The 27136-nt window shown below is 44.5% G+C and overlaps 4 protein-coding genes across 5 annotated transcripts; 3 read left to right on the forward strand and 1 right to left on the reverse strand.

The window, feature by feature from the left end:
• Nucleotides 1-1381: 1381 nt before the first annotated feature.
• Nucleotides 1382-5353, forward strand: LOC134284886 (transient receptor potential cation channel protein painless-like). The gene is made up of 4 exons (XM_062844386.1): nt 1382-1730; nt 1793-1857; nt 2007-2285; nt 2342-5353. The coding sequence occupies exons 1-4, from the start codon at nt 1688-1690 to the stop codon at nt 5162-5164; spliced, it is 3210 nt and encodes a 1069-aa protein (XP_062700370.1). The 5' UTR covers nt 1382-1687; the 3' UTR covers nt 5165-5353.
• Nucleotides 5354-5502: 149 nt separating this feature from the next.
• LOC134284888 (uncharacterized) lies at nt 5503-13565 on the forward strand. The gene is made up of 2 exons (XM_062844388.1): nt 5503-10612; nt 10740-13565. The coding sequence occupies exon 2, from the start codon at nt 10835-10837 to the stop codon at nt 13247-13249; it is 2415 nt and encodes an 804-aa protein (XP_062700372.1). The 5' UTR covers nt 5503-10612; nt 10740-10834; the 3' UTR covers nt 13250-13565.
• A 67-nt stretch (nt 13566-13632) lies between these two features.
• LOC134284887 (uncharacterized) lies at nt 13633-18855 on the forward strand. The gene is made up of 2 exons (XM_062844387.1): nt 13633-17189; nt 17277-18855. The coding sequence occupies exon 1, from the start codon at nt 14047-14049 to the stop codon at nt 16651-16653; it is 2607 nt and encodes an 868-aa protein (XP_062700371.1). The 5' UTR covers nt 13633-14046; the 3' UTR covers nt 16654-17189; nt 17277-18855.
• A 316-nt stretch (nt 18856-19171) lies between these two features.
• LOC134284889 (protein twisted gastrulation-like) lies at nt 19172-25695 on the reverse strand. 2 transcript variants are annotated; one of them, XM_062844389.1, is made up of 4 exons: nt 25508-25695; nt 24021-24493; nt 19480-19621; nt 19172-19407 (listed from the first exon to the last, which is right to left on the reverse strand). In XM_062844389.1, exons 2-4 carry the CDS (start codon nt 24445-24447, stop codon nt 19215-19217), a joined length of 762 nt encoding a protein of 253 aa, XP_062700373.1. In that variant the 5' UTR covers nt 24448-24493; nt 25508-25695; the 3' UTR covers nt 19172-19214. The 2 variants fall into 2 exon arrangements, with proteins under 2 accessions (XP_062700373.1, XP_062700374.1); XM_062844390.1 differs by lacking the exon at nt 25508-25695 and having other exon boundaries at nt 24021-25404.
• Between the last annotated feature and the right edge of the window lie 1441 nt (nt 25696-27136).

Here is a 27136-nt window from a genome sequence, read left to right on the forward strand (position 1 = left end):
AGCTGGTGTCTTAGAAACCTCGATCTTTGCCTTCACGTCGCGGTAAGCTGAAGGAATTAGCATCTGCTTCTAGTCGTCAACTCCTTGTATGAGTTGGTCCTTCTCAAGATTCTCTAAGATAGGTAGTGTTTCATTCTACCAATAGACTCGCCGTTTCATGTTATCCATCAGCGAAGAGCTGCACATTGTCATGACAATGATGGATTCTCGATTGTCTTTAAGAAATGTCCTCACAGAGCTTTTGTTGCACACTTCTATGTTCAACTTCGCCTAGGTTTCCATCAGGCTAGAACCTCTTGCTTTAGTCTGCCTGCTTCCCCACTCCACAGTGTTGAAGTCCCCACATGGCTGGATTTAAGGAAGGGGGGCTCAGGGGGTGGCATGGCATTTCCCAACATACTTTAGATCTGTAAGGACCGTTGCAGCTCCTTGCCTGATGGCCGAAGTTCATGCAACTGAAGCATCTCTTTGTCTGTTTTGCAACTTGACGGGTGACTCTCAGGATACATACCGACCAAACGACTTGCCGATATAGATACATACATCAAGCTATGTATTAGCGGCATCTACCGGTAGACGAATCGTCGCCATCCACGTCACGTTGCTCGATTAGTGCGAGTGTCAGCCCCTCTTCTGTCGAAATTGCATCCATGTCCTTGCACTCGACCACCGAACCGCTTTCTGTGAGAGTGCCCTGACGTATGCTTTGTTTTCCAGGGACTTCGTGACAAGTTTCCGGTAAGCCAAGCTATTGACAGATGGGCATTTCTTCGAATCATCTTGCTTATCTGCATGCGTAGTATTTTAATCACGTTTTTGCCCTACTCCGGATCATTCCTCATCTTCCTGAAAAGCAAATAAAACTAAGTAATGTGGAACCTACTGTAGGTGCCATTACGAAAGTCTATCATGTTTATACGTTAGAATATGAAAAATGGAAGGTTACCTAAACTCCTAGATAGTCTTTCAAGGTGCCAAGCATGACGATTTTCTGTCAGTTCTTCTGTGTTTTCTGTAATAATATCCCAAAAATCTTTTGTAACCTCTCACCAGCTTCACATTTCTTTCTTATTCATCCTGTTTTATCATATTCTAACAAATAAGCACATGCTAAGAGCCGTTTCACTCTCTTCACTATTCATCGTTTAAGTTAGTTTAAAAAGTTTTAGACAGCAAATCGCTCGCTCACGGTGCGGTAATGATGATGATTTTATATCAATTTCAATTGATTGGCATGTTCAAGTTGATGCAATTTATAATTGATTCATAACTTGTTACAAAGCTTTTCTGCAACGGCTTAGCTTCATGAAAACTCTCTTGCGCTATCACTATGACAGAGAGCAAACTAATTACTCGTGCGTGAGCAACAACTCTCAAGTTCAGACTCTCCACAGCGCTCCCACTCTCTCATCGCTACTCTCCGTTTTCTCACCATTCGTGAGAAACACGCTTAGCTTCCACACGCGATAAAGACGCTGATGCATTATTCTTCGCTCAGTCTTCATAATCCGCTTGTATGGCCAGGGTGCTTCCAGACTTTGCGTTATCGTATCTCTCTGACCACTACAAACTGAGAACCGGTTCTGTCAAACAGAGTCGCTCAATCAATTGCAAACAATGGAAGTCCAGTGAAATTACCATTTCAAGTGCTGAAAATATAGATTCCAATAGTGATTGAGTAGGTGAAATGGCCCAGGAGCGACCGGCTCCGACAGGAGATACCATGCACGGTGAGAAGATGGTGAGTCATTGGATGAGATTTGTTTACTAAATGCTTATGCTTTGTTCACAGATACAACTGTTCTGGTTCTGGAGCACTCCCGGCAAGCGAAGCGTAATCAACGCAAAGATCTGCAGGTAAACTTGCTTTATCGTGTATGATACGCGATGAAACTGAAGTGGATCGTGGACTGCCCGATAACACTACAGTGGGTGAATAGTGCAAACGTATCAACACGTGATTGTTATCTGTGAATGGGATTAAGTTATTACGTGGGTCGTTACAGTTATCTCTCAACAACGAGTTGCTGGCTATCATTGATGAACCGGATATCGAAGATGGATTACCAAAGATGCAAGCACTGCTGGAGGACTGTAGATGGGATATGCTGCATAATCTTGTCGAGGAAATGAAGGACTGGGACGCACAGAATACAATACCGGAACCAAAGACATTCTTATTCAACGCTAGGGTGCACCCAGGCTTTGAAAAGATGCTCGCATCGAACATCCTTTACCAACCCTATCTACAACCATTTATTGTTCGCTTCTCTGCTTTCAACGAGGTGCGTTCGATGCCTAATTACGTCTTCAATTACTCACTTCCCCCTTTCAATCGTAGAGAATCGCTCCGGAGCTGAACGCCCCTATCCACCACGCCGTCGAATCGCTTAACATCGCCTTCTTGACATGGCTTTTGTCGCAACCATCAATCGAGATCAACATCCGTAACAAACAAAGAAAAACGCCACTATTTCTGCTATGCGAGCAATATGACGCCGTGGTGAACAGTCCGAAGTTCAAGAAACGCGCCATGCAGCTGACCAAGAGTCCCATCAAGGTAGAAGACATTCGAGACACTATTCTGCTCCTGCTCGATCACGGCGCGGACTTTAATGTCTGCAGCGATCGGCTCAAGCTACCCTTCGAGCTGCTCATGAAGAATTCTTCCAACGAGAACAAGGCGTTCCTGAAGGAATGCGTCAAACGATTTAAAGGTGCTATAGCAATTGGGAAACGAGGCGGTGCTGAGAGGAAGCTGTGTCTTGGGTTCTACCAGGAGTGGGTTCAGATCAATGTCACGGTTGAGCTGTTGGAGATTCTCTTGCGATTCAAGGAGGAACAACGATTCGAGCGGAAGTTTCTACAGTTCACAGTCGACGAATCGAACGTGAGAGACGTGATCCGGCTACTGCTGCACATTGCGGTTGAACTGGACATGGAACGATCGGTTAAAACGATCGTCGAGCATGCCGGTCCAATGATCTTCAAAACGGTAAAACCTGTGACATCTAAGAAGAAGGTCTTGCGTGTTTGCGAACCAGACCCGGAACGCGATGCCAAGGGTTCCGAGCTTGTCTATCGAGTGGAGCTGAAGGGTCTGCTAAAGAAAGCTTGCGAACGTGGAAACGTGGCAACTCTAACACTACTGCTTGGGCACATTACCGATCGAGTTCTGGTGAATGACGACCCGATTCTGGTGTTTACGCTGAACCGCGCACAGGAGCTCTGGAGACGCGAGGAGGAACGGGCAAAAGTTTTACAGTGTGCGGAACTGTTGGCAAAGGATCAAAAGATCCACCTCACTAGGACGGACAACAATGGCAACACTGCTTTGCACACGTCGTTGAAATTCGGTTTCACCGACATTGCTTTGGACCTGTTGCAGCAAAAGTATGCCTTCCTGGGAGTTCGCAACAAAGACAATCAAACGCCACTGGATTTTGCACGGTACGAATTCTGGAAGATGTACTTCGATCAGTGCGTTTCGATTGACGTTCGACGTTCGTACTTCGATCGGAACGAAGTTCGTCTGAATCTGAATGGTTTCGATCCGTTCATTTTTAAGAAACGAGCGGTGAAAAAAGCATCCCCCAAGGATCGTAGTGAGATGAATCTCTGGCGAATTGTTGAAAAGGCCTCTTCATCTAATGTTTCTCACCAACAACCCGTACAAACCTTCGTTACCGAAATGGACCCCGTCAAAATCATCGCCAAGTCCAAGGAACTCAAACGACTTCTGCTTCATCCAGTTATCTACACTTTCATTCTGGTCAAGTGGCTGCGTCTAACCAAGTGGATCTACCTGAATCTGATTTGTACCTTGGTAACTGTCATTTGCTTTGGCTGGCAATCGCTTGACACCTGCAACGGCGACAATCAATACTCGATCGTTCTCAACGTGCTCACCTGGATCGGCGCTGTTTACATGATCGCGAGAGAAATAGTGCAAATTCTCTTTCTTCGACTAAAGTACTTTTCTTCGTTCGAGAACTACCTGGATATGGGGACGATCATTTTCATGATAATCGTCCTACAGAACGGCTGTCAATCCATAATGTCTTCACTGATTGTGATTGCATTTGCGCTTCAACTCACCATGCTGATCGGATCACTGCCATTCAACACTCTTTCCACTTACATGTACATGTTCAATACCGTATCGGTGAATTTCATGAAGAGTTTCCTGCTCTTCATCCCGCTGCTCGGAGCGTTCACCTTCAGCTTCTTCTTGTCTTACAATGACCGAACCCGCCCGCACAATTCCACCGAGGAAGAGATCCCGTTCAACACGTTCAGTAGCTTTTCGGACGCCGCGCTGAAAACCCTGGTCATGACCACCGGAGAGTATGAAGCCGCTGGCGTCGACTTCAGCGGTGGCAAGATCATTCTCTTCGTTTTGTTCATCTTCTTCGCTCCGATCGTCATTCTGAACTTGATCAACGGTCTGGCCGTCAGCGACATCACCTCCATCAAAGAGGAATCCGAACTGATCAGTTTGCGCAAGAAGGTCTTGATCTTGGAACGATACGAACGTGGTCTGCGGGAGATGCCGATCGAGTTCATCCGCCGGATGTTTCCGAGTTCGTTCTTCGAGAACCATTCGTACGTGATCGTGGTGAAGCCGAAGGAGCTACGCAAGATTCTGGTGCAACACATCAATCCGCAAGAGGAGAACCGCACACCCGCTCAACGCGGACAGAAGCTTCCGAAGGGGGAATGGCGAGTGGTGCCGAACATGCCCGGCGGATGGCTCGTCCGCGGATCGGAAGGATTCTTTGTGAATTTGAAGTTTCTGAAGTTTCCGCTGTTTTGTACACTGGACGAACACATCATGGACGAGGCGTTGCAAATCGCCGATGCAAGTATTATGCTGCGGGAGATTATGGACAGTCGGCGAGTGGAGATGGCGTCCTCCATGAGCAGCTTTTCGGAAACGGAAGACAAACTGGACGAGATGAGGGCCGAAATCGACAAGATGAGCCGACTTTTGACGAGGGCGATTCAGCAGAGGCAACCGGCGAAGAGGAAAATATCCGGAAGCAAGGTCAAACCGGCGGCGGTGCGGGAGATGGACGAGCAGGGTGAAAAGTTTACCTCCGTTGCCAAAGTAGCGAAAGCCGTGGGGAAGGTCAAAAGGGGCAGAAAGAAGCCGAAACCTTGAGACTTGGGCTTTTATCGTAAGACGGCAATTTTAGCGCTATAACGTTCTTGTAAACAAGTTTTTGTATTGTTAAATAACGTCATTTTGCATGTCGTATAAAAGTCTATTAACAATTTTACGAATTTATTAAAAATATATAAACTTCAAAGTTAAATAGTATAAAATCAAAACAATGACCTTGAAAATGTTTTTATTGTTTTTCATTCCTCATTGCTAAAACCGCTTGTTCTGAGCAGGAAAACTGGTTTCAAATGGTTGATAATGACGATGATGTCTACGCGATTCTGTTTGTGGCTGACCCATACTATTGTTGCATGTCCGAGTTGAAGTACGTTTCCGGTATTGGACTTGCAATTGTCCGTATCGGCACTCCAGTGGGTGTCGCAGGGTGTCGCTATAGCTGACTAGCTTTGGCGGTTCTGCTCTGTTGCTTATTAGTTTGAGTGCGTAGTCGTTCGTGGTTGTAGGGTCCCAGTCGGGAAGGACATCCGCAGCGGCCAAACTTACCCGGATTCGAGACCACCGATTATACGCACCGTCTCCAGTTCTTCGATTCCATCGCTCTCCCAAACACACACCTCCTGTCACACACTACACGCTTATGCCTAACAACCCAATCGGCATTTATTACACACTTAATACAAACCCTACAAATTAATGCTGATATGAACCCTACAGTGGTGACTACCACTACCGCACCACTCTCTCCACCACTCCACCCAATCTGCTTCCGTGCGCTAACTCGTCGGCTCAGAATAGCTTCGCTGGCTTCTACTTCTGGCCGTGTGTTCACAGCCACTTTAAGCAACGCCCCGATCAAGCGTTGGTATTCTCTGTTATCGAGCATCACCTTACTGCCTTCCCTACTGCGGTAGTAGCCTGTGTCCAGCGGGGTTTTCGATCCTCTGGCACGGTCAAGGTTGTATCGGTTCGCGATCTTCGAAGTATAACCTTTCTGATCAATGAAGTAGTAGCCATCGACGTCCTTTTCGAGCTGGATCCCCAGGAAACAACTGACGTCACCTAAGGATGACAGTGTCAATTCCTCCGAAATATAGGCTACAATTATATCGTCAACAGAATATACATCCAACCTCCGGGAGTACTCTTCGTAAATAAACAGGGATCAGCTGCCGATTGCCTGAACTGTAACGCTTCGAGAGTTCCACGGATCGTTTCGTTCCATACTCGCGCTCCTTGTTTCAGTCCGTGAAGACTACGTTGTAGTTTGCAAACTAGCTTCTCTTGACCACGCTGCTGGAAACCCAGCGGTTGCTGCATGTACAGTTCCTCCTTTAGTCGGCCATGTATGTACGCACCTTCGACGTCCAGGTAACGAACCTTCATCCGCTTTTACCGGTAACTGTCAGCAAAACTTTCAACGTAGTCCGCGCAGCCCCTGTTGCAAAGACGGAGTCGTATTAAATCCCGAACTGTTGCGAGAAGCCCTGCGCAACTAAGCGGGCCTTGTACCTGGAGACATTTTCAGCGCTGTCCTCCTTCTTCTTAAAAACCCATTTGCTACTTATTGGTTTTCGTCCGGCAGGCAATTCCTCCAACGTCCAGGTCTCGTTCTGCATCAGGTTGTCATACTCCTCTTTCATCGCTGCTTGCCATAAGTCCTGTTCCGGTCCTTGGACTGCTTCCTCATATGAAACTGGATCATCTTCAACTACGAGGGTCACGTCAACTACGAAGTGCAGACACGCAAGGGGAATAACACTAAACTATATTCATACCCCGCAGTTCTCAACCATACAACAAAACGGAACGTCCTTTTCCACCGTTAGTTTGGCCTTCACATCACTCTTCTTCTTGTTTTGTTTCACTGCCTTCCCGCTTACTGATTCCCCATCCCTTTTCTTTTGCTGCATATGCAGCCACTGTCGGTAATCCTTTCGGAAATGGTCGGGTTTCTGACAATGAAAACACAGCCGCTTCTTCTGCTCCTTCTGCTGTAGCTTCATGGTACGCTAGCTACTCTGGCAATTAGATACAAAACAAAGGTACATAAATATTCGGTAAGGTATGCTATTTCTCTTTTCGCCGCACCACAGACACCGGGCAAGTATCGCACTTTCCACACAGCTGCTTTCGTACTCCTCTAGCTGGTCCGCATACTGGAACGCTTCTTTCCTCTTCCCTCCCATCATCCTGTGCCTGTCGACCAAAGAGCTCATGTTTCCGAGCTATAAACTGCCTTCCTTGTTTCAGCTTTTCAATGAGTTTCAGCACGATCATGCTGGAGGGTGACGGGCTCAATTCCCGGTCGATCCAGGAACTTTTAGTAAAGGAAATTTCCTTGAATTCCTTGGACATTGAGTATCTTCGTACCTGCCACGCGTCAAGTTCTGGAGTTAGCGGGCGACCAGAGGTGTCGTTCCAGCGAGACTGAACGATTAAACCCTTGTATTGGCAGCTACGGCCTGTGATGAATTAGGGACATGCTCTCTCATGTACTGCTCTCTCAGTCTCTCATCTTGTGAGCAGAAGCTAGATGCTGCCGATAACATTGATCGGTGCAAGGTTTGGCTCATTGCCCAAGGGTTCGGGCAACGGTATGGATGGGACTATGAGAAAGTTTCGGTGCCCGTTAGCCTGCAGTCGACTTTTCGTGTATTACTGATCATAGCTGGACACTAGGAGTTGCAGGTTGAACACCTGGATGAGTGACAGCCTCAAGATTTTGTGGTTCCGGGCAAGGAACGCTAGGTCTGCAGACTCCACAAGAGTGTGTACTAGTGTACGGCCTAGAGCAGGCCGCTGGGCTGTGGCACAGGACCATGGCTATGGTTGTATAAAATTTGGGTTTCGAAGCGTGCCTATTTGATACTTGCGGAAGCGCCTGGATTGATTGTCTGCAAATGCGGTGAGACAATCGAGGAAGTACAAGAAGCTCTTCGACGCAAACTGACGGTGACGGTACACGGCGATATCAGTTGGTTCTTGGGAATACAGACCTCGAAACCTGGATCAGTTCTCCAATCTGCTGCAGGATAATTTCGTCAGGAAGGTTGTAACACGTTTTGGGCTGGAAGGAGATCGGCTGTCTGTTATATTTGACCACACATTCGTCTGGACATCGCTGCTTGTGTTGGTATCCTGAGCCGGTATATGATCTGCCCTACTACCGTAGGTTGGACGGAAGCCAAGAGAGTCGTCCGTTACTTGATCTCTACCATCGACTACGGATTAAGGCTGGGAACGCAAGAAGAGCCAGAACTGTTGCTGATAGGTTTCTGCGACACAGATTGGCACCCGCCAGCTGATAGAAAGTCATTTATCGTGTTCCAGTATAACTTGAAGGAACGACTACCGTCATTGGCGAGTCGAAAGCAGGAATGCGTTGCCATGTCAACGATGGAGACAGAGTGCATAGATCTGTCGAAGGCTGTACAACAGGTTACGATATTTGTGGGATGAAAAGGACCAGGCATAACTAAATACTGCAGTGATATTTGAGAATTACAGAAGCTACTAGGACTTCGTTTCAATCGACTATCGTAAGCCGAGGTCGAAATACATCGATGCTTGACTGCATTACACGAAGATCCTGCGTGCATCTGGCAAGATTGACCTGAATTACTGTCCAACAAAAAATAACAAATATGGGACTACCGTCTACCCCCGATGGTTTGAACGACACCTCATGCAAACCAACCGGGTTCATTTTCTAATTTGAACTTCTAGTCACCCTGTGGGCATCGAAAAACACACTGATGGTAACCGTTTTTGCTGTTTTGTTTTGATTCTGCGTTCCGTTTCACCCCGTTCCATAAGCAGAATGACGTTTGAACCATTTTTAGTTTGAACGATGTGCAGATAAGAGGGGGTCAAATTAAAAAGTGTTCAGATTAGATGAGGTCAAACCAACGGGGGTAAACGGTATGATTGAAAAGTCAGATTTTGGAAACTAGAGTACTTTGAATGAACTTCAGGTTCATGAACTGAAGAATTTGGCAGCTATCCAAAAAATACGCTGACTCACAACTAGAGAACGCAAATTTCGAGTGATGACTCCCATGTCCAGCACTTAATTTAAGTACCACATCTACAGGGGATGGCCAAAATGTTTGGGATAGGCAACTTTTTTCTCCCATAAAAAAATTCAACATGCTGTAACTTTTCATAGAGTGTATCAAAAAATCTCAAATTTTGACTGTTTGTCAACCTATTATATGTGCATCATTGGTACAAATTTGGGCTCGATTGATTTATTTTTCGCGAAGTTAGAACCGTTCGAGTAAAACACTATTATTTAGACAACTAATTTTTGGACTGTCATATCTCGGAAACCAGTGAACCGAATTAAACGAATTTTTTAACGTTTATCAACAATATATTGATACTTAATACGACGTTATAAAATGTATTATTTTCTCACGGCGAATTAAGTTATATCGGATTGAAATTTTTGCCCATATAGAGGAAAATAAGTCAAATTTACAATACCACACAAAAATTACTAAATGTGTTCTTCCTTTAATCCAAATAAGCTCTAATATATCTGACTAGAGATAACTTGAGAACAGAAGTGGAAAATCTTTGGATATCAACGCTAAATTTTATTGACATTGATGTAAAAAAATTACATTTTTTCGAGAAAAATCCAAAAAGTGTCTGTTGGGGCATGATCACATTGTATATCTAATATTATTTCATAAAACTCCAACAATTGTATCTCACCCTGTACACTACAACACCTACTAGATATAAGTAGATTCTCTCTCCCAAACCTTCCTTATCACACGAGCCGACGATCGTCGGTATATACCTATGTCTCGATAGGGATAGGAGATCGCTGTAATAATCAGGCAATTTAGTGACAATAAATCAGTTCAACAGATCACACATCATCCGCACATTATTATCTCTAATAACGGGAGAGTGAATAAACTCTACGTGTCGTTCCGTACAAAGCGCGTTTGTTCTGTTCGCCGAGAAAGAACCCCATGCTCGAGTGCCAACCAGTTTTTCGGATCTTTGGTGGACCGTTTCCCAACATATATCTGGTCCTTCGAGCCGGATGCGCCGCGATTTAATTCGGACAATCGCGGGCAGTGCTAGTGTCGTTTCGTTGGTCCCAAAGTGAACATTTCTGGCATTGGTTGGCTCTCGAACACTTCGCCGCGCGTGTGCTAAGTGCTAGCAAATTCTGTGCTGAACATCGGACTGAGGACTGAGCAAAAAGTGTCTAAAGGATTGTCGCTGCTAATTGATTGAAATTAAGTGCTTTGCTGGTGCTGTGTGGCTGCTGTTTTTGGTGCAACCGGATTACCTGAGGAGAATTTCTTCGATCAAATTCCATCAAGCTGCGTGGCGCGAAGGCACGGCTTGGGTCGTCATTATTGTGCTGCATGGACAAAGGCTATTCTGGAGGATTATTCTTCGCTGGGACAAAGGTCTCGGTCTGACGTCATCGACGGTATATCTGGTTGGGCTGATAACGTGAGTAGCACATTGCATGCGAGTGAAAGCTTAGGAACAAAATTATTAATTTTGCGCTTTTGAATTGGGCATAACTGATCGATTCGTTGATTTCTATCCGCAAGTCGATGTTTTCATCCCGATCTAGTTGGTGGTTAATTGCATAGTGTGCTCTGGTTAGACGTGTTGTCCATTCTGGTCATCGCAATTAGGAGTTTTGAGCATCGCTGATCGCTGTGGACAATGGCACCGGGATTGCGAGAGTGCTATCGTCTGGAGCGATTCTACACGAATACACTGGCCAATGCGAAGCAATTCATGAATGGGTATGTCAGTGCGCAGCACAGCGGGCAACTAGAGGGATGGAAACAACGAATTGATGGACTTTTTAAGGATTTCGAAACTAATCGTCTCACAATCGAGATGTTAGAAGACGATTTGGAGGAGAAACAGATGAGTGAGGGTGCCAAGGGATTTGATGATGCTGTAACATTTACCGCCGATGAAAAGCATCGCCTTGTCTATCAGAAGTTCGAACTAGATTACGTCTTGGTGTCTAGCTTTCTTGCGAACGAGATCAAGAAACTAACGCCCGCTGACCCACCGATCCAACTTTCTCAAGCTTCCGGACAATCGCGGGTGAAGTTGCCTGAAGTCAAGCTTCCCAGCTTCGATGGCACGATTTCGGAGTGGATCACTTTTCGCGATTCATTCAAGTCCCTCATTGACTCCAACCAACAGCTCACCCCGTTCGACAAGTTCTCCTACCTCGTAGCCTCCCTTACTAAAGACGCAAGAAAGGTTGTCGAATCAGTCGAGCTCTCTGCTGCCAACTACCCTGTCGCTTGGCAGCTGCTGGAGAAGAGGTTTGAGAATAAGAAACTGATTCTCAAAACTTATCTCGACGCCCTTTTCGCTATTGAGCCGATGAAAAGGGAAAGTTATGAGTCACTAATGCGATTAGTTGATGATTTTGAGCGGAACTTAAGCATGATCGACAAGATGGGAATTCCAACGGCTGGTTGGAGTGTCCTGTTAGCCCATATGCTCTGCTGCCGCCTCGATGCTTCTACTCTGAAGCAATGGGAGTCTCACTACCGATCGACGAACGTTCCGGAATACAAGGACATCATTATCTTCCTTCAAGGTCATCTGTCAGTTCTACAATCGTTGCCACCGTCCAAGTCACATTTAGCGGAGTTTAGCAAGGCGGAACACCAACGGCCGATAAAATCGAAAATCAACACCGTTCACGCCGTGACAAGTTCAGTGATCAGCTCGTGTCCATTTTGCTCAAAATCTCCGCACTCCCCATTCAAATGCGATTTCTTCCAAGGTTTGCCAGTCTCTCAGCGATTTGACCTTGTGAAGAAGAAAAACCTCTGCATCAATTGCTTTTCCTCGTCGCACATGCTTCGCAGTTGTTCGTCTAGCAGCTGCAGAGTCTGCAACCAGAAGCACCATACTATGCTCCACCAATCGCCCAACGATCGCCCCTCCAATCCAAGCAAGCCCCCGGCTCCTGCTATTCCTCGCTCGAATCCGGCTTCGCCGGAGAATCAAACACTCTCGAACCAGTCTTCCTCGCAATCGCTTCCAACGTCATCGTCTGCTTCAGAACACCCAAAGCCCTCGTCCTCTGCCACAAGCCTCGTGTCCACCACCGTCGTCGAAACTCCAAGAAGCGCTCCTGCCACCGTGTTGCTGCAGACAGCAATCGTCAAGGTGTTTTCAACGAATGGCCATACCCAATGGGCCAGAGCATTGCTAGATCCAGCGTCGCAGTTGAATCTCATCAACGAGAGTCTCGTCCAAAGGCTGAAGTTGCATCGCTATCAGTGTCACCAGGAGATCGGCGGCGTCGGCAACTCTTCAATCGTTTCATCTCACGCCGTTCTTGTTCGGATGGGATCTCACTGCACGGACTTTGCTGCGGAACAACGGTGTCACATCCTGAAGAAGATTACTAGAGACCTTCCCTGCAGATCGCTTGATGCTTCGTCCTGGACATTGCCACCGAACGTCATTTTAGCGGATCCTAAGTTCCACGAGCCGGGGCCCATCGATCTACTACTTGGCATGGAATTATACTACGATCTGTTACTTGACGGGTTCACCAAATTGGGTCCCGAGAAGCCGATTCTGCAGAACACCGTCTTCGGTTGGGTTGCTTCAGGAAGGATCGGTTCAAGTCCGCCCAATAGAACTCCAAAGCTGGCTCATGTATGCAGTGATCAACGACTCGACGAGCTTATCTCACGCTTCTGGGAAATCGAGTCCTGCTGGTCGAATAGCACTCAATCCATCGAGGAAGCAGCCTGTGAAGACCACTTCACTTCCAACACTTTTCGAGATGAAACGGGTCGGTTTGTAGTTACCCTTCCGAAACATCTTTCAGTTCTCGCCCAACTCGGTAGCTCCAAGGAGATTGCTACAAAAAGATTTCTCGGTCTCGAACGTCGCCTTGATGGAAGTTCCAAGCTGAAGGAAGCCTACACTGCCTTCGTCGATGAATATCTGCAGCTGGGTCATACAGGGGATAGACAAAATGATCGGGACAGGCAAAATTTTCACTTTCCAAAAAATGTTCAACTAGCTGTAACTTTTCGAAAAGTGCATCAAATATTCTCAAATTTTTACTGTAAGTTCTTCAGCTAGTTGTGTATCAGTGGACAAAATTTGGAAAAGATCGGACAATTCTACACGAAGTTATAAAGATTTTTGAAAAAGATAAAATTATCCGATAGCCAACTTTGAGCTGTTATTTCTCCGGATTCAATGAACCGATTGCAATGAAATTTTGACCATTCATGACTTATATAATGAACTCTGGAAAACATTTAAGTTAACTTGAAATTTTTAACAAGCGATAAAGTTATAGCGATTTTATTTTTTTCACGATTTTTTAGTAAATTGGTCTATTTTTAATATGCATCCCATTACTTTTTCAATTTATTGGCGGCTATGTTGTTACTTTCCTTCAAAACGTATTTATATATAAGTCAATTAGACGAAAACTAAATGAACTATAATTTGCATCTTGAATTTTGAAACGATGTTGATGTTTTGGATAATTTGGTGTTTTTTTAGAAAAATATTCTAATCGTTATAACTTTCTTCCGTGTTAAGAATATTAAGTTAAGTCAATGGTTTTTCATAGCTCATTATATAAGTCATGAATGGACAAAATTTCATTGCATTCGGTTCATTGAATCCGGAGATATAACAGCTCAAAGTTGGCTATCGGATAATTTTACCTTTTTCAAAAATCTTTATAACTTCGTGAAGAATTGTCCGATCTTTTCCAAATTTTGTCCACTGATACACAACTAGTTGAAGAACTCACAGTAAAAATTTGAAAATGTTTGATGCACTTTTCGAAAAGTTACAGTTAATTGAACATTTTTTGAAAAGTGAAAATTTTGCCTGTCCCGATCATTTTGTCTATCCCCTGTATGAGGGAAGTGGATTGCTCTTCAGCGTCTTCGTCTGCTGCACTATCGTATTACCTTCCGCACCATGGAGTAGAGAAAGCAGACAGTACAACCACAAAATTGCGAGTCGTTTTCGACGCTTCGTGTCGAACGGACAGCGGAGTTTCCTTAAATCAGGCGCTAATGGTGGGTGCGGTGGTTCAGGACGATCTTTTCGCCATACATCTTCGGTTTCGCATGCATAGGATCGCACTTATCGCAGACATCGAGAAGATGTATCGTCAAATACGCATTCATCCGTCGGACTATCCACTGCAGCGCATACTTTGGCGTAGTTCATCATCCGAACCTTTGCGTACTTTCGAGCTTGTAACGGTAACTTACGGTACCGCATCTGCTCCCTTTCTGGCCACCAGATGTCTGAAGGAGCTGTCCACGCAAGGTGCTGCCGATTTCCCACTGGCCGCGTTAATTTTGGGCAAAGATTTTTACGTGGACGATATGCTCACTGGCGTCGACGATGAAGAAGAAGGAGATGAGCTTTGCAATCAACTGCTGGAACTACTGCATTCAGCTGGTTTCAGTCTTCGCAAGTGGGCATCCAACTCCTCAGCTGTTCTCTCGAAAATCCCTGCCGAACTACGTGACGAACGATCAACGCTTTCTTTGGACTCGCTTTCATCCCCAATCAAAACCCTCGGAATTCAGTGGCACCCCTCTACCGACACCTATAGCTACGCTGTTCCAGAGTGGTCCAAGGAAGCTGTCATTACTCGCCGCGTCGTTGCCTCAGACACAGCCAAACTATTCTTGCCTCTCGGACTGCTGGGTCCTGTCGTGGTGTTGGCCAAGATATTCATTCAATCTCTGTGGCAGACCACCACTTCCTGGGACGAGCCGCTGAATCAGGAGCAGCAGCAATACTGGTCTGAGTTTCGCAACAGCTTAGGAGATATCGCATCGATTTCCATTCCACGAAGGGTAGCGATCGCTCATAATCCCGTCCTGATAGAGCTGCACGGATTCTGTGACGCGTCAGAAAAGGCGTACGGAGCCTGTCTCTACGTGCGAACTGTATCCAGCGACGGCTCAATCTTCGTCAGACTAAAGGCCGCTAGATCCAAGGTGGCGCCGACTGGAAAGTCGAAGAAGCAGACTACGCTTACCTTACCCAGATTGGAGTTATCGTCAGCATTACTCCTGGCCCATTTGTATCACAAGGTCACCGAAAGCACCGAACTGAAAACCAAACCATTCTTTTGGACGGATTCCATGATAGCTCTCTGCCAGATTCGCTCGCCACCTGCTCGTTGGAAAACGTTCGTAGCAAACCGTGTCTCGGAGATCCAGCGGCTCACGGTTAATGGCACATGGGCTCACGTACCCGGTACTGAAAACCCAGCGGACATCATCTCGCGTGGTATGAGCCCCGCCCAACTGAAGGATACCCCAGCTTGGTGGAATGGGTGTCAATGGCTCAGTCAGCCGTCTCGCTTCTGGCCGCCTATCAACCGTCCAATCCCCGACGATCTGCCTACCGCAGAGTTCGAAGAACGCTCGGTGTCACTACCTGTGCAAGCGGCGCAACCCAACGAAATATTCGAATCCCGTTCATCATTCTCCAGTTTGGTTCGGGTAGTTGCCTTTCTACACCGATTCGGACACAATACTTCGCCTCAAAACCGAACTGACCGGAAGGTCGGGTCTCTCAGTACCCTGGAGCTGAATAACGCTACGAAGACGCTGGTAAGGATTGCTCAGCACGAATCGTTTGGGAAGGACATTGCCGAAATCAAGTCAAAGGGACACGTCAGTTCACACTCCGCTTTGAAAACTCTCGCTCCTATCCTGGTCGACGGGATTCTTCGCGTAGGTGGTCGGCTGCGCCACGCAGCTATCTCCGAGGACAGGAAACATCCTATGATCCTACCAGCCCGACACATACTCACCGAACGTATTCTGGTTCACTACCACCAGAAGCATCTACACGCTGGTCCACAACTGCTGGTAGCCTGCGTACGGGAGAAGTTTTGGCCTCTACGAATCCGAAATTTGGCTCGGAAGGTGGTGCATTCCTGTGTGAATTGCTTCCGCTGCAAGCCCACAAATCTCGAGCAACTGATGGGAGACTTACCACCCGAGAGGGTGACGCCAACTCTGCCATTCTTGAGCACGGGAGTGGATCTGTGTGGACCGTTCCAGTTTCGTAAGTTGCCTAGAGCCTCTCCAGTAAAATGCTACGTGGCAATTTTCGTTTGCCTTGTTACAAAGGCTGCCCACGTAGAACTCGTGTACGATCTCAGTACAGCCGCATTTCTAGCGGCGTTGCACCGATTCGTCGCTCGCAGAGGAAGGCCCAAACTCATTGAGTGCGACAACGCTAAAAATTTCAAAGGAGCAGTAAGAGAACTGGCACAACTACGAAAGCAGTTCTATGGTCAGCAGCACCAGACAGAAGTAATCTCCAGCTGCGCCGATGACGGCACCGAGTTTAGATTCATCCCACCCCGTAGCCCCAACTTCGGGGGCTTGTGGGAGGCGGCGGTGAAATCGCTTAAGAAGCATTTGCGGGCCACGATTGGAAATTCGGTGCTCTCCCAGGAAGAGCTCGTATCGAAGCGTGCCTGAATTCTAGGCCATTAACGCCCCTCTCGGCTGATCCCAATGACCTGGAGGTGTTGACTCCGGGACATTTTCTCATCCACCGACCGCTCACCGCCTTTCCTGAGCCGAACCTGTCCGAGGTACCCAGAAACCGTCTCGACCATTGGCAAGCCAATCAGGAATTACTCCGGCGCGTTTGGAAGCGTTGGACCATCGACTATCTCTCGGGCCTCCATCCACGAACAAAATGGACTCAGCAGCGCAACAACGTTGCGATCGGCACTTTAGTGCTGGTCAAAGAAGATAATCTCCCACCCTTGAAATGGAGGTACGGCCGTATCATCCGAGTCTGCCACGGCGCGGACAACAACATACGTGTGGTCGTGGTGCGGACTGCCGACGGCGAGTATACGCGGTCGATATCTAAGATATGCGTTCTACCGTTACGCCAGCCCACTCTGGACGAGGTCGACGCAACCAACTCAAGCTCCGAGGACTAAGTTCTTCCATCGCATTGCTCCGGCTTTGCGCACCGTGGAGGCCTTCGGGCCTCCAACCATGTAAGTTTGTTTTTCATTGAATTTTCAAAAAGCCTAAAGAATGTTTCGTCCTCCAACATGTCCTGGATCCCGGAATGGCTGCTCCAGCCCGGAGCACGCCCAACCCTGAAGATGACCGATGTTCGACCGGCCGGCGCGACGCCTGACAGTGTCTACCGAACCTGCAGCGATCACGGACGGCGTCTGATGACATCGAAGACTCAACGTGAAGAAGTTGCAGTCCAGACCGGACGGCGGTGACAGACGAACTCCTGCAGCTATAGTGAACTTCCCTAGTCTGCACAAACCAGCATTGTTGCCAAGGTGCATCGGTTGAAAGTCGACCCTTTCAACGGGGGCCGGCATATGTTGGGGCATGATCACATTGTATATCTAATATTATTTCATAAAACTCCAACAATTGTATCTCACCCTGTACACTACAACACCTACTAGATATAAGTAGATTCTCTCTCCCAAACCTTCCTTATCACACGAGCCGACGATCGTCGGTATATACCTATGTCTCGATAGGGATAGGAGATCGCTGTAATAATCAGGCAATTTAGTGACAATAAATCAGTTCAACAGATCACACATCATCCGCACATTATTATCTCTAATAACGGGAGAGTGAATAAACTCTACGTGTCGTTCCGTACAAAGCGCGTTTGTTCTGTTCGCCGAGAAAGAACCCCATGCTCGAGTGCCAACCAGTTTTTCGGATCTTTGGTGGACCGTTTCCCAACAGTGTCAATCTATGATAACTTTTTTCAACGTTTAAAAAGTACCTATGTTTTAAGAGTTTGAGAAGCATTTACATATTGTTAATGTTCGTTTAAAATTTAATTCAATTCGGTTCACTGGTTTCCGAGATATGACACCTCAAAAATGAGTTGTCTGAAAAATAGTGTTTTACCCGAACGGTTCTAACTTTGCGAAATATTAATCAATCGAGTCCAAATTTGTACCAATGATGCTTACATAACAGGTTGACAAGCAGTAAAAATTTGAGATGTTTTGATGCATCCTATGAAAAGTTATAGCTTGTTGAACTTTTTTGTGAGAGAAAAAAAAGTTGCCTATCCCAAACATTTTGGCAATCCCCTGTATATCTACTACACTGGTGGTGGACCACTATCTGGTTGTCGCGCTGACTGAGACTTCTTGAAGAGTCTTTTGTCTACAGAATACGTCAATCAACGACTGATCAGATGTTTATCCTGCTGCTGATCCTTGACAAATTTGTGGAGTATAACATGAAGATTTAGAGTAACGTATGATTCAGTGAAAATCAATTAGGTTTGGCAGTTATTATGAGAACATGGTTTTCTGCCGAAACCAATTAGACTGAAACGCGAAACGTTGGATGGATCAACGCAATCGCGATTATCATCGTTGGTTAAATCGGCATCGAAGAAGAAGGTAGTGAGGACAGGCTTGACGATAAACTTGACCAAGGTAAAGTACATGATTACGGATACCTAGATGCAGAGGCAGGCCAAGTGGCCAAACGGATATCAAATTCGCTCTATAATGCTGATACATTCGTTACCCTGGTCACGAGGTGTGGACCCTCTATGTTGGTAATTTTAGGAATGTCACTGTGAATTAAAAACTTTCCCAAATTTAAAACCAATATATGATTACAGATTTATTTTACAAAAATAAAAATACTTAAGTATTAGTTGCAATACTTCATTTCACCGTCACAAATCCGGACTCCCCATTGCAGTTAATTTAAATATGTAGAACAAAGTACACAGTCCTTCTCCTCTGACACGCTTCCCTCCGTGCTTCAAGTACATTCAGCGCAAATACTTCGTTTCCCGTCTAATACACAGAGTTTCGTTTTAATCCTAAGCGCTCCGTTCGTTTTCTCCCAAAAAAACGCGAAACGCACACATCTAATAAGGCACATTACACCTGACTGCCCTCCGTCGCTGCTATTCTTGATCTCCACCTCACCTAGCTCCAACCAGGTACCGTCACTTTTGCCACCATCATCGCCGTCCCGACCGCCCACCAAGCCGCCGCCGCCCCCGTTCAGATATTCGTCGACTCCACGCCGCCATTGTCCAGCGGTCCGACCCCGTCGCCGTAGTCCAGCTCGTCCTCGTTCGGTATGTCGTCCAGATCGAGGTCCTTGTTCTCCGGACACTCCCGGCAGCGGGAATCGTTGATGCCGTAGTTGATGCACGTCTGGCCGACGCACTCGCAGCAACCGTCGTGGAACCATCTACGGGAAGGGAAAGTTACGATTAGATGCTAGCTGTGATGAGTGCGTGCTTAGGGAACGCTCGAGTCCTACCGATAGCTGGTGGCTCCCATCGTGATGCAGCTCTCCTTGCACTTGTTCCAGGACATGCATTGGGCCATGTACGCAACGGTGCAGTTGACCGTCATTTTGGAAGTGGTGTCAAGACGGGGTTTCAGGTCGTTATCGCTAGAATCTGTATGGGTTTAAACAAAGGATGAGCATTAGTTGAATCTGTCCAAAATACACTTGAATTGGATTTGGATTGGATTTAGATTGGATTTTGATTGGATTAGGATTGGGTTTGGATTGGATTGGATTTGATTGGATTTGGATTGGATTTGGATTGGATTTTTATTGGATTTGGATTGGATTTTATTGGATTTGGATTGGATTTGGATGGGATTTGGATTGGATTTGGATTGGATTTGGATTGGATTTGGATTGGATTTGGATTGCATTTGGATTGGATTTGGATTGGATTCAAATATGATTTGGATTGCATTTGGATTGGATTTGGATTGGATTTGAATTGGATTTGGATTGGATTTGGATTGGATTTGGATTGGATTTGGATTGGATTTGGATTGGATTTGGATTGGATTTGGATTGGATTTGGATTGGATTTGGGTTGGATTTGGATTGGATTTGGATTGGATTTGGATTGGATTTGGATTGGATTTGGATTGGATTTGGATTGGATTTGGATTGGATTTGGATTGGATTTGGATTGGATTTGGATTGGATTTGGATTGGATTTGGATTGGATTTGGATTGGATTTGGATTGGATTTGGATTCGATTTGGATTGGATTTGGATTGGATTTGGATTGGATTTGGATTGGATTTGGATTGGATTTGGATTGGATTTGGATTGGATTTGGATTGGATTTGGATTGGATTTGGATTGGATTTGGATTGGATTTGGATTGGATTTGGATTGGATTTGGATTGGATTTGGATTAGATTTGGATTGGATTTGGATTGGATTTGGATTGGATTTGGATTGGATTTGGATTGGGTTTGGATTGGATTTGGATTGGATTTGGATTGGATTTGGATTGGATTTGGATTGGATTTGGATTGGATTTGGATTGGATTTGGATTGGATTTGGATTGGATTTGGATTGGATTTGGATTGGATTTGGATTGGATTTGGATTGGATTTGGATTGGATTTGGATTGGATTTGGATTGGATTTGGATTGGATTTGGATTGGATTTGGGTTGGATTTGGATTGGATTTGGATTAGATTTGGATTTGGATTGGATTTGAATTGGATTTGGATTGGATTTGGATTGGATTTGGATTGGATTTGGATTGGATTTGGATTGGATTTGGATTGGATTTGGATTGGATTTGGATTTGGATTTGGATTGGATTTGGATTGGATTTGGATTGGATTTGGATTGGATTTGGATTGGATTTGGATTGGATTTGGATTGGATTTGGATTGGATTTGGATTGGATTTGGATTGGATTTGGATTGGATTTGGATTGGATTTGGATTGGATTTGGATTGGATTTGGATTGGATTTGGATTGGATTTGGATTGGATTTGGATTGGATTTGGATTGGATTTGGATTGGATTTAGATTGGAATTCAAAATCCAATCCAAATCCAATCCAAATCCAATCAAATCCAAATCCAATCCAATTCAAATTCAATTCTCATTCACTCCAAATTTAATCAAATCCAAATCCAATCAAATCTAAGTCCAACCCTCATTCGATCCAAATCCAATTCGTATCCGATTCAAATACAATACCAATTTAATCTAAATTCAATCCATATAAAAATCAAATCCAAATCCAAATCCAATCCAAATCCAATCCAAATCCAATCCAAATCCAATCCAAATCCAATCCAAATCCAATCCAAATCCAATCCAAATCCAATCCAAATCCAATCCAAATCCAATCCAAATCCAATCCAAATCCAATCCAAATCCAATCCAAATCCAATCCAAATCCAATCCAAATCCAATCCAAATCCAATCCACATCCATCTAAATCCAATCTAAATCCAATCCAAATCCAATCCAAATCCAATCCAAATCCAAATCCAATCCAAATCCAATCCAAATCCAATCCAAATCCAACCCAAATCCAATCCAAATCCAATCCAAATCCAATCCAAATCCAATCCAAATCCAATCCAAATCCAATCCAAATCCAATCCAAATCCAATCCAAATCCAATCCAAATCCAATCCAAATCCAATTAAAATTCAATCCAAATCCAATCCAAATCCAATCCAAATCCAATCCAAATCCAATCCAAATCCAATCCAAATCCAATCCAAATCCAATCCAAATCCAATCCAAATCCAATCCAAATCCAATCCAAATCCAATCCAAATCCAATCCAAATCCAATCCAAATCCAATCCAAATCCAATCCAAATCCCAAATCCAATCCCATTCCAATCCAAATCCAATCCAAATCTAATCCAAATCCAATTCAAATCCAATCCAAATCCAATCCAAATCCAATGCAAATTCAATCCAAATCCAATTAAAATTCAATCCAAATCCAATCCAAATCCAATCCAAATCCAATCCAAATCCAATCCAAATCCAATCCAAATCCAAATCCAATCCAAATCCAATCCAAATCCAATCCAAATCCAATGCAAATTCAATCCAAATCCAATTAAAATTCAATCCAAATCCAATCCAAAACCAATCCAAATCCAATCCAAATCCAATCCAAATCCAATCCAAATCCAATCCAAATCCAATCCAAATCCAATCCAAATCCAATCCAAATCCAATCCAAATCCAATCCAAATCCAATCCAAATCCAATCCAAATCCAATCCAAATCCAATCCAAATCCCAAATCCAATCCCAACCCAATCCAAATCCAATCCAAATCCAATCCAAATCCAATCCAAATCCAATCCAAATCCAATCCAAATCCAATCCAAATCCAATCCAAATCCAATCCAAATCCAATCAAAATCCAATCCAAATCCAATCCAAATCCAATCCACATCCAATCTAAATCCAATCCAAATCCAATCCAAATCCAATCCAAATCCAATCCAAATCCAAATCCAATCCAAATCCAATCCAAATCCAATCCAAATCCAATCCAAATCATATCCAAATCCAATCCAAATCCAATCCAAATCCAATCCAAATCCAATCCAAATCCAATCCAAATCCAATCCAAATCCAATCCAAATCCAATCCAAATCCAATTAAAATTCAATCCAAATCCAATCCAAATCCAATCCAAATCCAATCCAAATCCAATCCAAATCCAATCCAAATCCAATCCAAATCCAATCCAAATCCCAAATCCAATCCCAACCCAATCCAAATCCAATCCAATCCAAATCCAATCCAAATCCAATCCAAATCCAATCCAAATCCAATCCAAATCCAATCCAAATCCAATCCAATCCAAATCCAATCCAAATCCAATCCAAATCCAATCCAAATCCAATCCAATCCAATCCAAATCCAAATCCAATTCAATCCAAATCCAAATCCAATCCAAATCCAATCCAAATCCAAATCTGAAACGAGCGCCTTACGAAGTTCTCGAAACTTCCTGAGAACTTTTAAATTGACAAAGTGATTTTCACAGAAATGGACTGAAAAGTTCCCTAAGAAGTTTTAAAGGGAGTTTGCCGAAAATTCCCGAAGAAATTGCCAAAAGAATTCGAATTCCTATCAAAATTGTTAAAGAAACTCGTAAATAAATTACGAAAGCATTTTCGAAGCAATTGGCCTAACCATTCGCTAAAAAAAACGAAAAATAGAAAGAAGAATTACCGAATGATTTTCCAAAGCTAATGCAAAGAAATTCCTAAAGGTATTAGTTATTATTATTATTATTATCTTTATTTAAGAGATTTGCAGCCCTAGGCTGGCTCATCTCTGAGAAGGTATTGGTGAAGTACATTCCGAAGAAATTCTCATAAAAAAATGCCAAAGTTATTGACAATTTGTTTGGAAATTTCTCTGGCAATTATTTTAGATTATTTCCGCATATTTTTGGAATTATTTTTTCGTTGCAAATTCTTTGTAAATTTCTACGGCCATTTTTTTTCTCAAATAACTATTTTGAGAATTCAGAAATTCTCAATAGAAATATCTGAAGGAATTCAGAGAAACGCTGAATCAATTCCCAAAGGAGTTTTTGAAGGCTAAAACGACAAACTTTTCGAAAAACTGCCTGACAAACACCTACCATAAATATCGAAGGATATTTCATAAAAATTGCTAAATAAGTTCTCAAATGAATTTCAAAAAATACAAAAAAAATAAGAAATTGCCAAAGGTATTTCTGAAAAATTGCGAAAGCATTTTCTCAGAAGTTGCCGAAGGCTTGACGAACTGCCAAAGCAATTTCCGAATGATTTTCTAAAGCCAATGCCTAAAGAAATTTCAAAAAAATATTGTTAAACGAATTACCGAAAAAAGTTTTAAAAAAATTGAAAATAATCTCAAAGAAATTTGCCAAATAGTTTCTTAAAGAATTACCGAGAAAGTTTAAAGGGTTGCCTTAGAAAGGAATTGATGACAAAACTCCTTCAGTTTCCTAAAATAGAGAATTCCTAAACCATCATCAAAGATACTCACGCATCAAGTACTTCATCCCTGTCTCGGCATTCGACCCGTACATCGCGGCATCCAGATCGATCGGGAACGTGTAGATCCGCCAGCGCTCCTCTGGATCCTCCTCCGAGGTCAGCACGTTGAACAAATTCGGGAAGCCTTCCAACTCTTCCACGTGAGACTGCTTGCTCAGTTCGTTGGTCGTTTCGTTCGGCTTCGGGCACATCTCCAAACAGCTGCAACACTCCGTGTACAAATAGCTCAGGCACTCGGAACACTCCTTACAACAGGAACAGTTCTTCATGTCGCACTTGCAACTCTGCGTCAGCATGCACTTGGATACGATACTGGCGCAGACCATCTCGTTACACGAGTAGGCAAACTGGGCCAAGCAGATCAACCCTACGGCCGCCCCCAACCACACCACCAGACCCTTTCTTCCTTCCAGCATGACGTCCGGCTTGGTTCGTCACACGACACAGTTCTGCGTAGTCTTTCTGCGAAAAAGATCAACGGAAGTCGATAAGCTTCGTCGCTTTATGAATGAATCCACTTGTGCTGATGTCCCCAGCAAGTCTGACGAGATCAGTGTGTTTTGACTTCTAGCGACGACTGTGCGACAGCCAAGGTCGACTACGCGGCAAGTGATCGTTTCGCGCGATCGCGCTGATATCTGCGGAATGTCATCAGAGGTGAAACCTTTCACGATCACTTTGGGCGTATAGGTAGGTATGGAGTGGCTAAGTAGCAAAAATTCCCCGTCAAAAGATAAACAAATCACTGCGTGATCGCACACGGGCCGATCATCGAACGCTACTTGACGATAGTTTCCTCTTCTCCGGGAGTAATTAGTATGTAAACAAATCAACTTGCGCATTTAATATATGGCGAATGGTCTCTCGTCCACAGCGGAACAGCGCAGTTGAAGAGTTCAACCAATACATTTGAGAAAAGGTTGGTTTAGACCGGTGGAATGCGGATGATCACTGCGAGTTTGGTGCTGATTAGCGTTCGATCACGTATTGGACTGTTTGAAAATCGTTGCGATCGCTTGAACGATCTTCACTTGTCATGAAATTCTTAAAAAATCGTGAATTTCACAAGGTTTTCCGTAGTTTATGAATTTTTATCCCAAAGCTTTCCCATTTTCCCACGCTATGTTTGTATAAACAACACGATCACGCATTATCGATCGCTTTCGTTCACCAAACTGGTATTGGTGTTGATTGTTGTAATCACCTTTCCAACCTGTATTGGTAGTTACTTGATCCAGCCACCACCAATACAACCACAGTCCACTCCAGCGATGCTGAGCTCAGCCGTACTCTCACGCGTACGCAAAGGAAAAGTCAAAATTCCTTTCCCATCCAGCTTACAGGAAGTCCCAAATTGATTGCATTTGCACCTTATCGATCACTTCTGCACTGTAGCCCAGTTCTCGCACGATGCGCAACGCACTGATCTCGCCAAACAGCGTCCCAAAAACACGACTCGATTGTTCCCAAATTCACCTGTGGTGCACCTTTCTGGAAAGAAGTTGCCCCAACACAAAGCACAGAATCTCAACACACTCCTAGTCTGGCTACTAGCAATAAGAAAAAAAACTTGATCTCGCGGCGATCTTCGCTTCGAGCGCGCTTCACAACGTTGCTTTCTCGTCGGTGGTTCGCGATCGTTTGACTGCAGCGGTATGCGATCGCGATCTTCTCTGGTACCGGATCGCCGCAGTGTGGTCCTTCTCTTCATATTTCTCTCTCGAATTCAACTCGACCCCAGGTAAATCTCCTAAAATTCTCAAATTCTACCTTTATTTTCAACCTTTTTCAGCCGAAGCAAGAACACACGTGCCCCGAGTCCGGACTCCATTGATGAAAGGCGAGAGACAAGCTGCTGTGCAGTGCAAGGCGCCTCCATTCTCATAACAACGGCGATCGATGCCGATCTGCACTCTTCTTTGGCTTTCATCGATTGCGATAAGTAAGAAACTTTTATCCCATTGACCGACCACACACTCTCTGGATGTCGGTCTATCGCTTCCACACCGCAACGTTGCGTCGTTGTTGTTGGACGAGCCAAAGAATCGAAAGAATCATGCGCCTTTTTTTAGCGAAGGCAACAAGAATGCAACCGAAGAACAGTTCCAGGAATTTTTATGAATGGACGGAATTATGTCCGCCGCCGCCGCCGCGCCGCACGAAAGTTCGACCAACCGCAGTCACTGTAGGCTGATCGCGACCGGAGGAAGTTTGATCGGAAGCAATTCGGATTCTCACGCGGGTTCCATTTCGAGATAACTTCAATGGGTAAGGGTCTTCACAAAATGATTAAGGAGAGTAAGCATGATCAACTGCAATATCAACTAAAAATTTGAAGATCCTGAAAGTTGAATATCTAGAGATTCGAGAATACGAAGAATCTGAAGATCTGCAGATTCAAAGAACGACCTATCCGAACAAAATACAAGGTCTTGGAGATCCACAAATCCAACGATCAAAAATCTCAAGTTTAGATGAACTAAAAATCCGAAGATCCCAATATTCTAAAATTCAACGATAAGAAACTCTGAAGATTCAATGATCCAAAGATCCAAAACTCTGACGGATGAAGACCTGAAGATCCCAAGCTCCGAAAATGCAAGGAGATTTTCGCATTCGAAGTTCCGAGGAAGCATAGATCCTGAAATCCTTAGCGAATCCAAAGATCCATGAATTTAAAAATCTGAAGATCTGAAATTCCGAAAACACAAAGATCTGAAGGTAAAAAAAACAAGATCTACAAAAATTCCAACGATCTAGATATCTAGAAATTAGAATGGATCTGTGAGATTTTAGATTTTTAAATCTTCAGTTTTCCAGGCATCCACGGATCTTTGAGTTTCTGGAGTTTATAATATACGATTCCTCGGAACTTTGGATCATCCGATCTAAGATATTTTCGGATCTTCGCATATTTATAATTTTAGATCATCCGAAGATACTTGGATCTTTAGAACGCGAGATTGTTGATACTTTGGATCTTTGCCTTGTCTTTTGGGTCTTCTAGGTTTTCTAGGTCTTCTGAATCTTCTGGTTCTTTAAGGTCTTCTGGGTCTTTTAAGTTTTCTGGATCCTAGTCTGGATCTGTTGGGCCTTCAGGGTCTT

Source organism: Aedes albopictus, chromosome 1 (genome assembly GCF_035046485.1).
Source record: "Aedes albopictus strain Foshan chromosome 1, AalbF5, whole genome shotgun sequence".
Lineage (NCBI taxonomy): Eukaryota > Metazoa > Arthropoda > Insecta > Diptera > Culicidae > Aedes > Aedes albopictus.

Coding starts and splice junctions, on each gene's coding strand:
- LOC134284886 (XM_062844386.1), top strand. CDS start 1,688: ATGGCCCAGGAGCGACCGGCTCCGACAGGAGATACCATGCACG. Junction 1,731..1,792: donor GACAGGAGATACCATGCACG/GTGAGAAGATGG, acceptor CTTTGTTCACAG/ATACAACTGTTCTGGTTCTG. Junction 2,286..2,341: donor GCTTCTCTGCTTTCAACGAG/GTGCGTTCGATG, acceptor TTTCAATCGTAG/AGAATCGCTCCGGAGCTGAA.
- LOC134284888 (XM_062844388.1), top strand. CDS start 10,835: ATGGCACCGGGATTGCGAGAGTGCTATCGTCTGGAGCGATTCTACACG.
- LOC134284887 (XM_062844387.1), top strand. CDS start 14,047: ATGAGGGAAGTGGATTGCTCTTCAGCGTCTTCGTCTGCTGCACTATCG.
- LOC134284889 (XM_062844389.1), bottom strand. CDS start 24,447: ATGCTGGAAGGAAGAAAGGGTCTGGTGGTGTGGTTGGGGGCGGCCGTA. Junction 19,622..24,020: donor AGGGATGAAGTACTTGATGC/GTGAGTATCTTT, acceptor AAACCCATACAG/ATTCTAGCGATAACGACCTG. Junction 19,408..19,479: donor ATGGGAGCCACCAGCTATCG/GTAGGACTCGAG, acceptor CCCTTCCCGTAG/ATGGTTCCACGACGGTTGCT.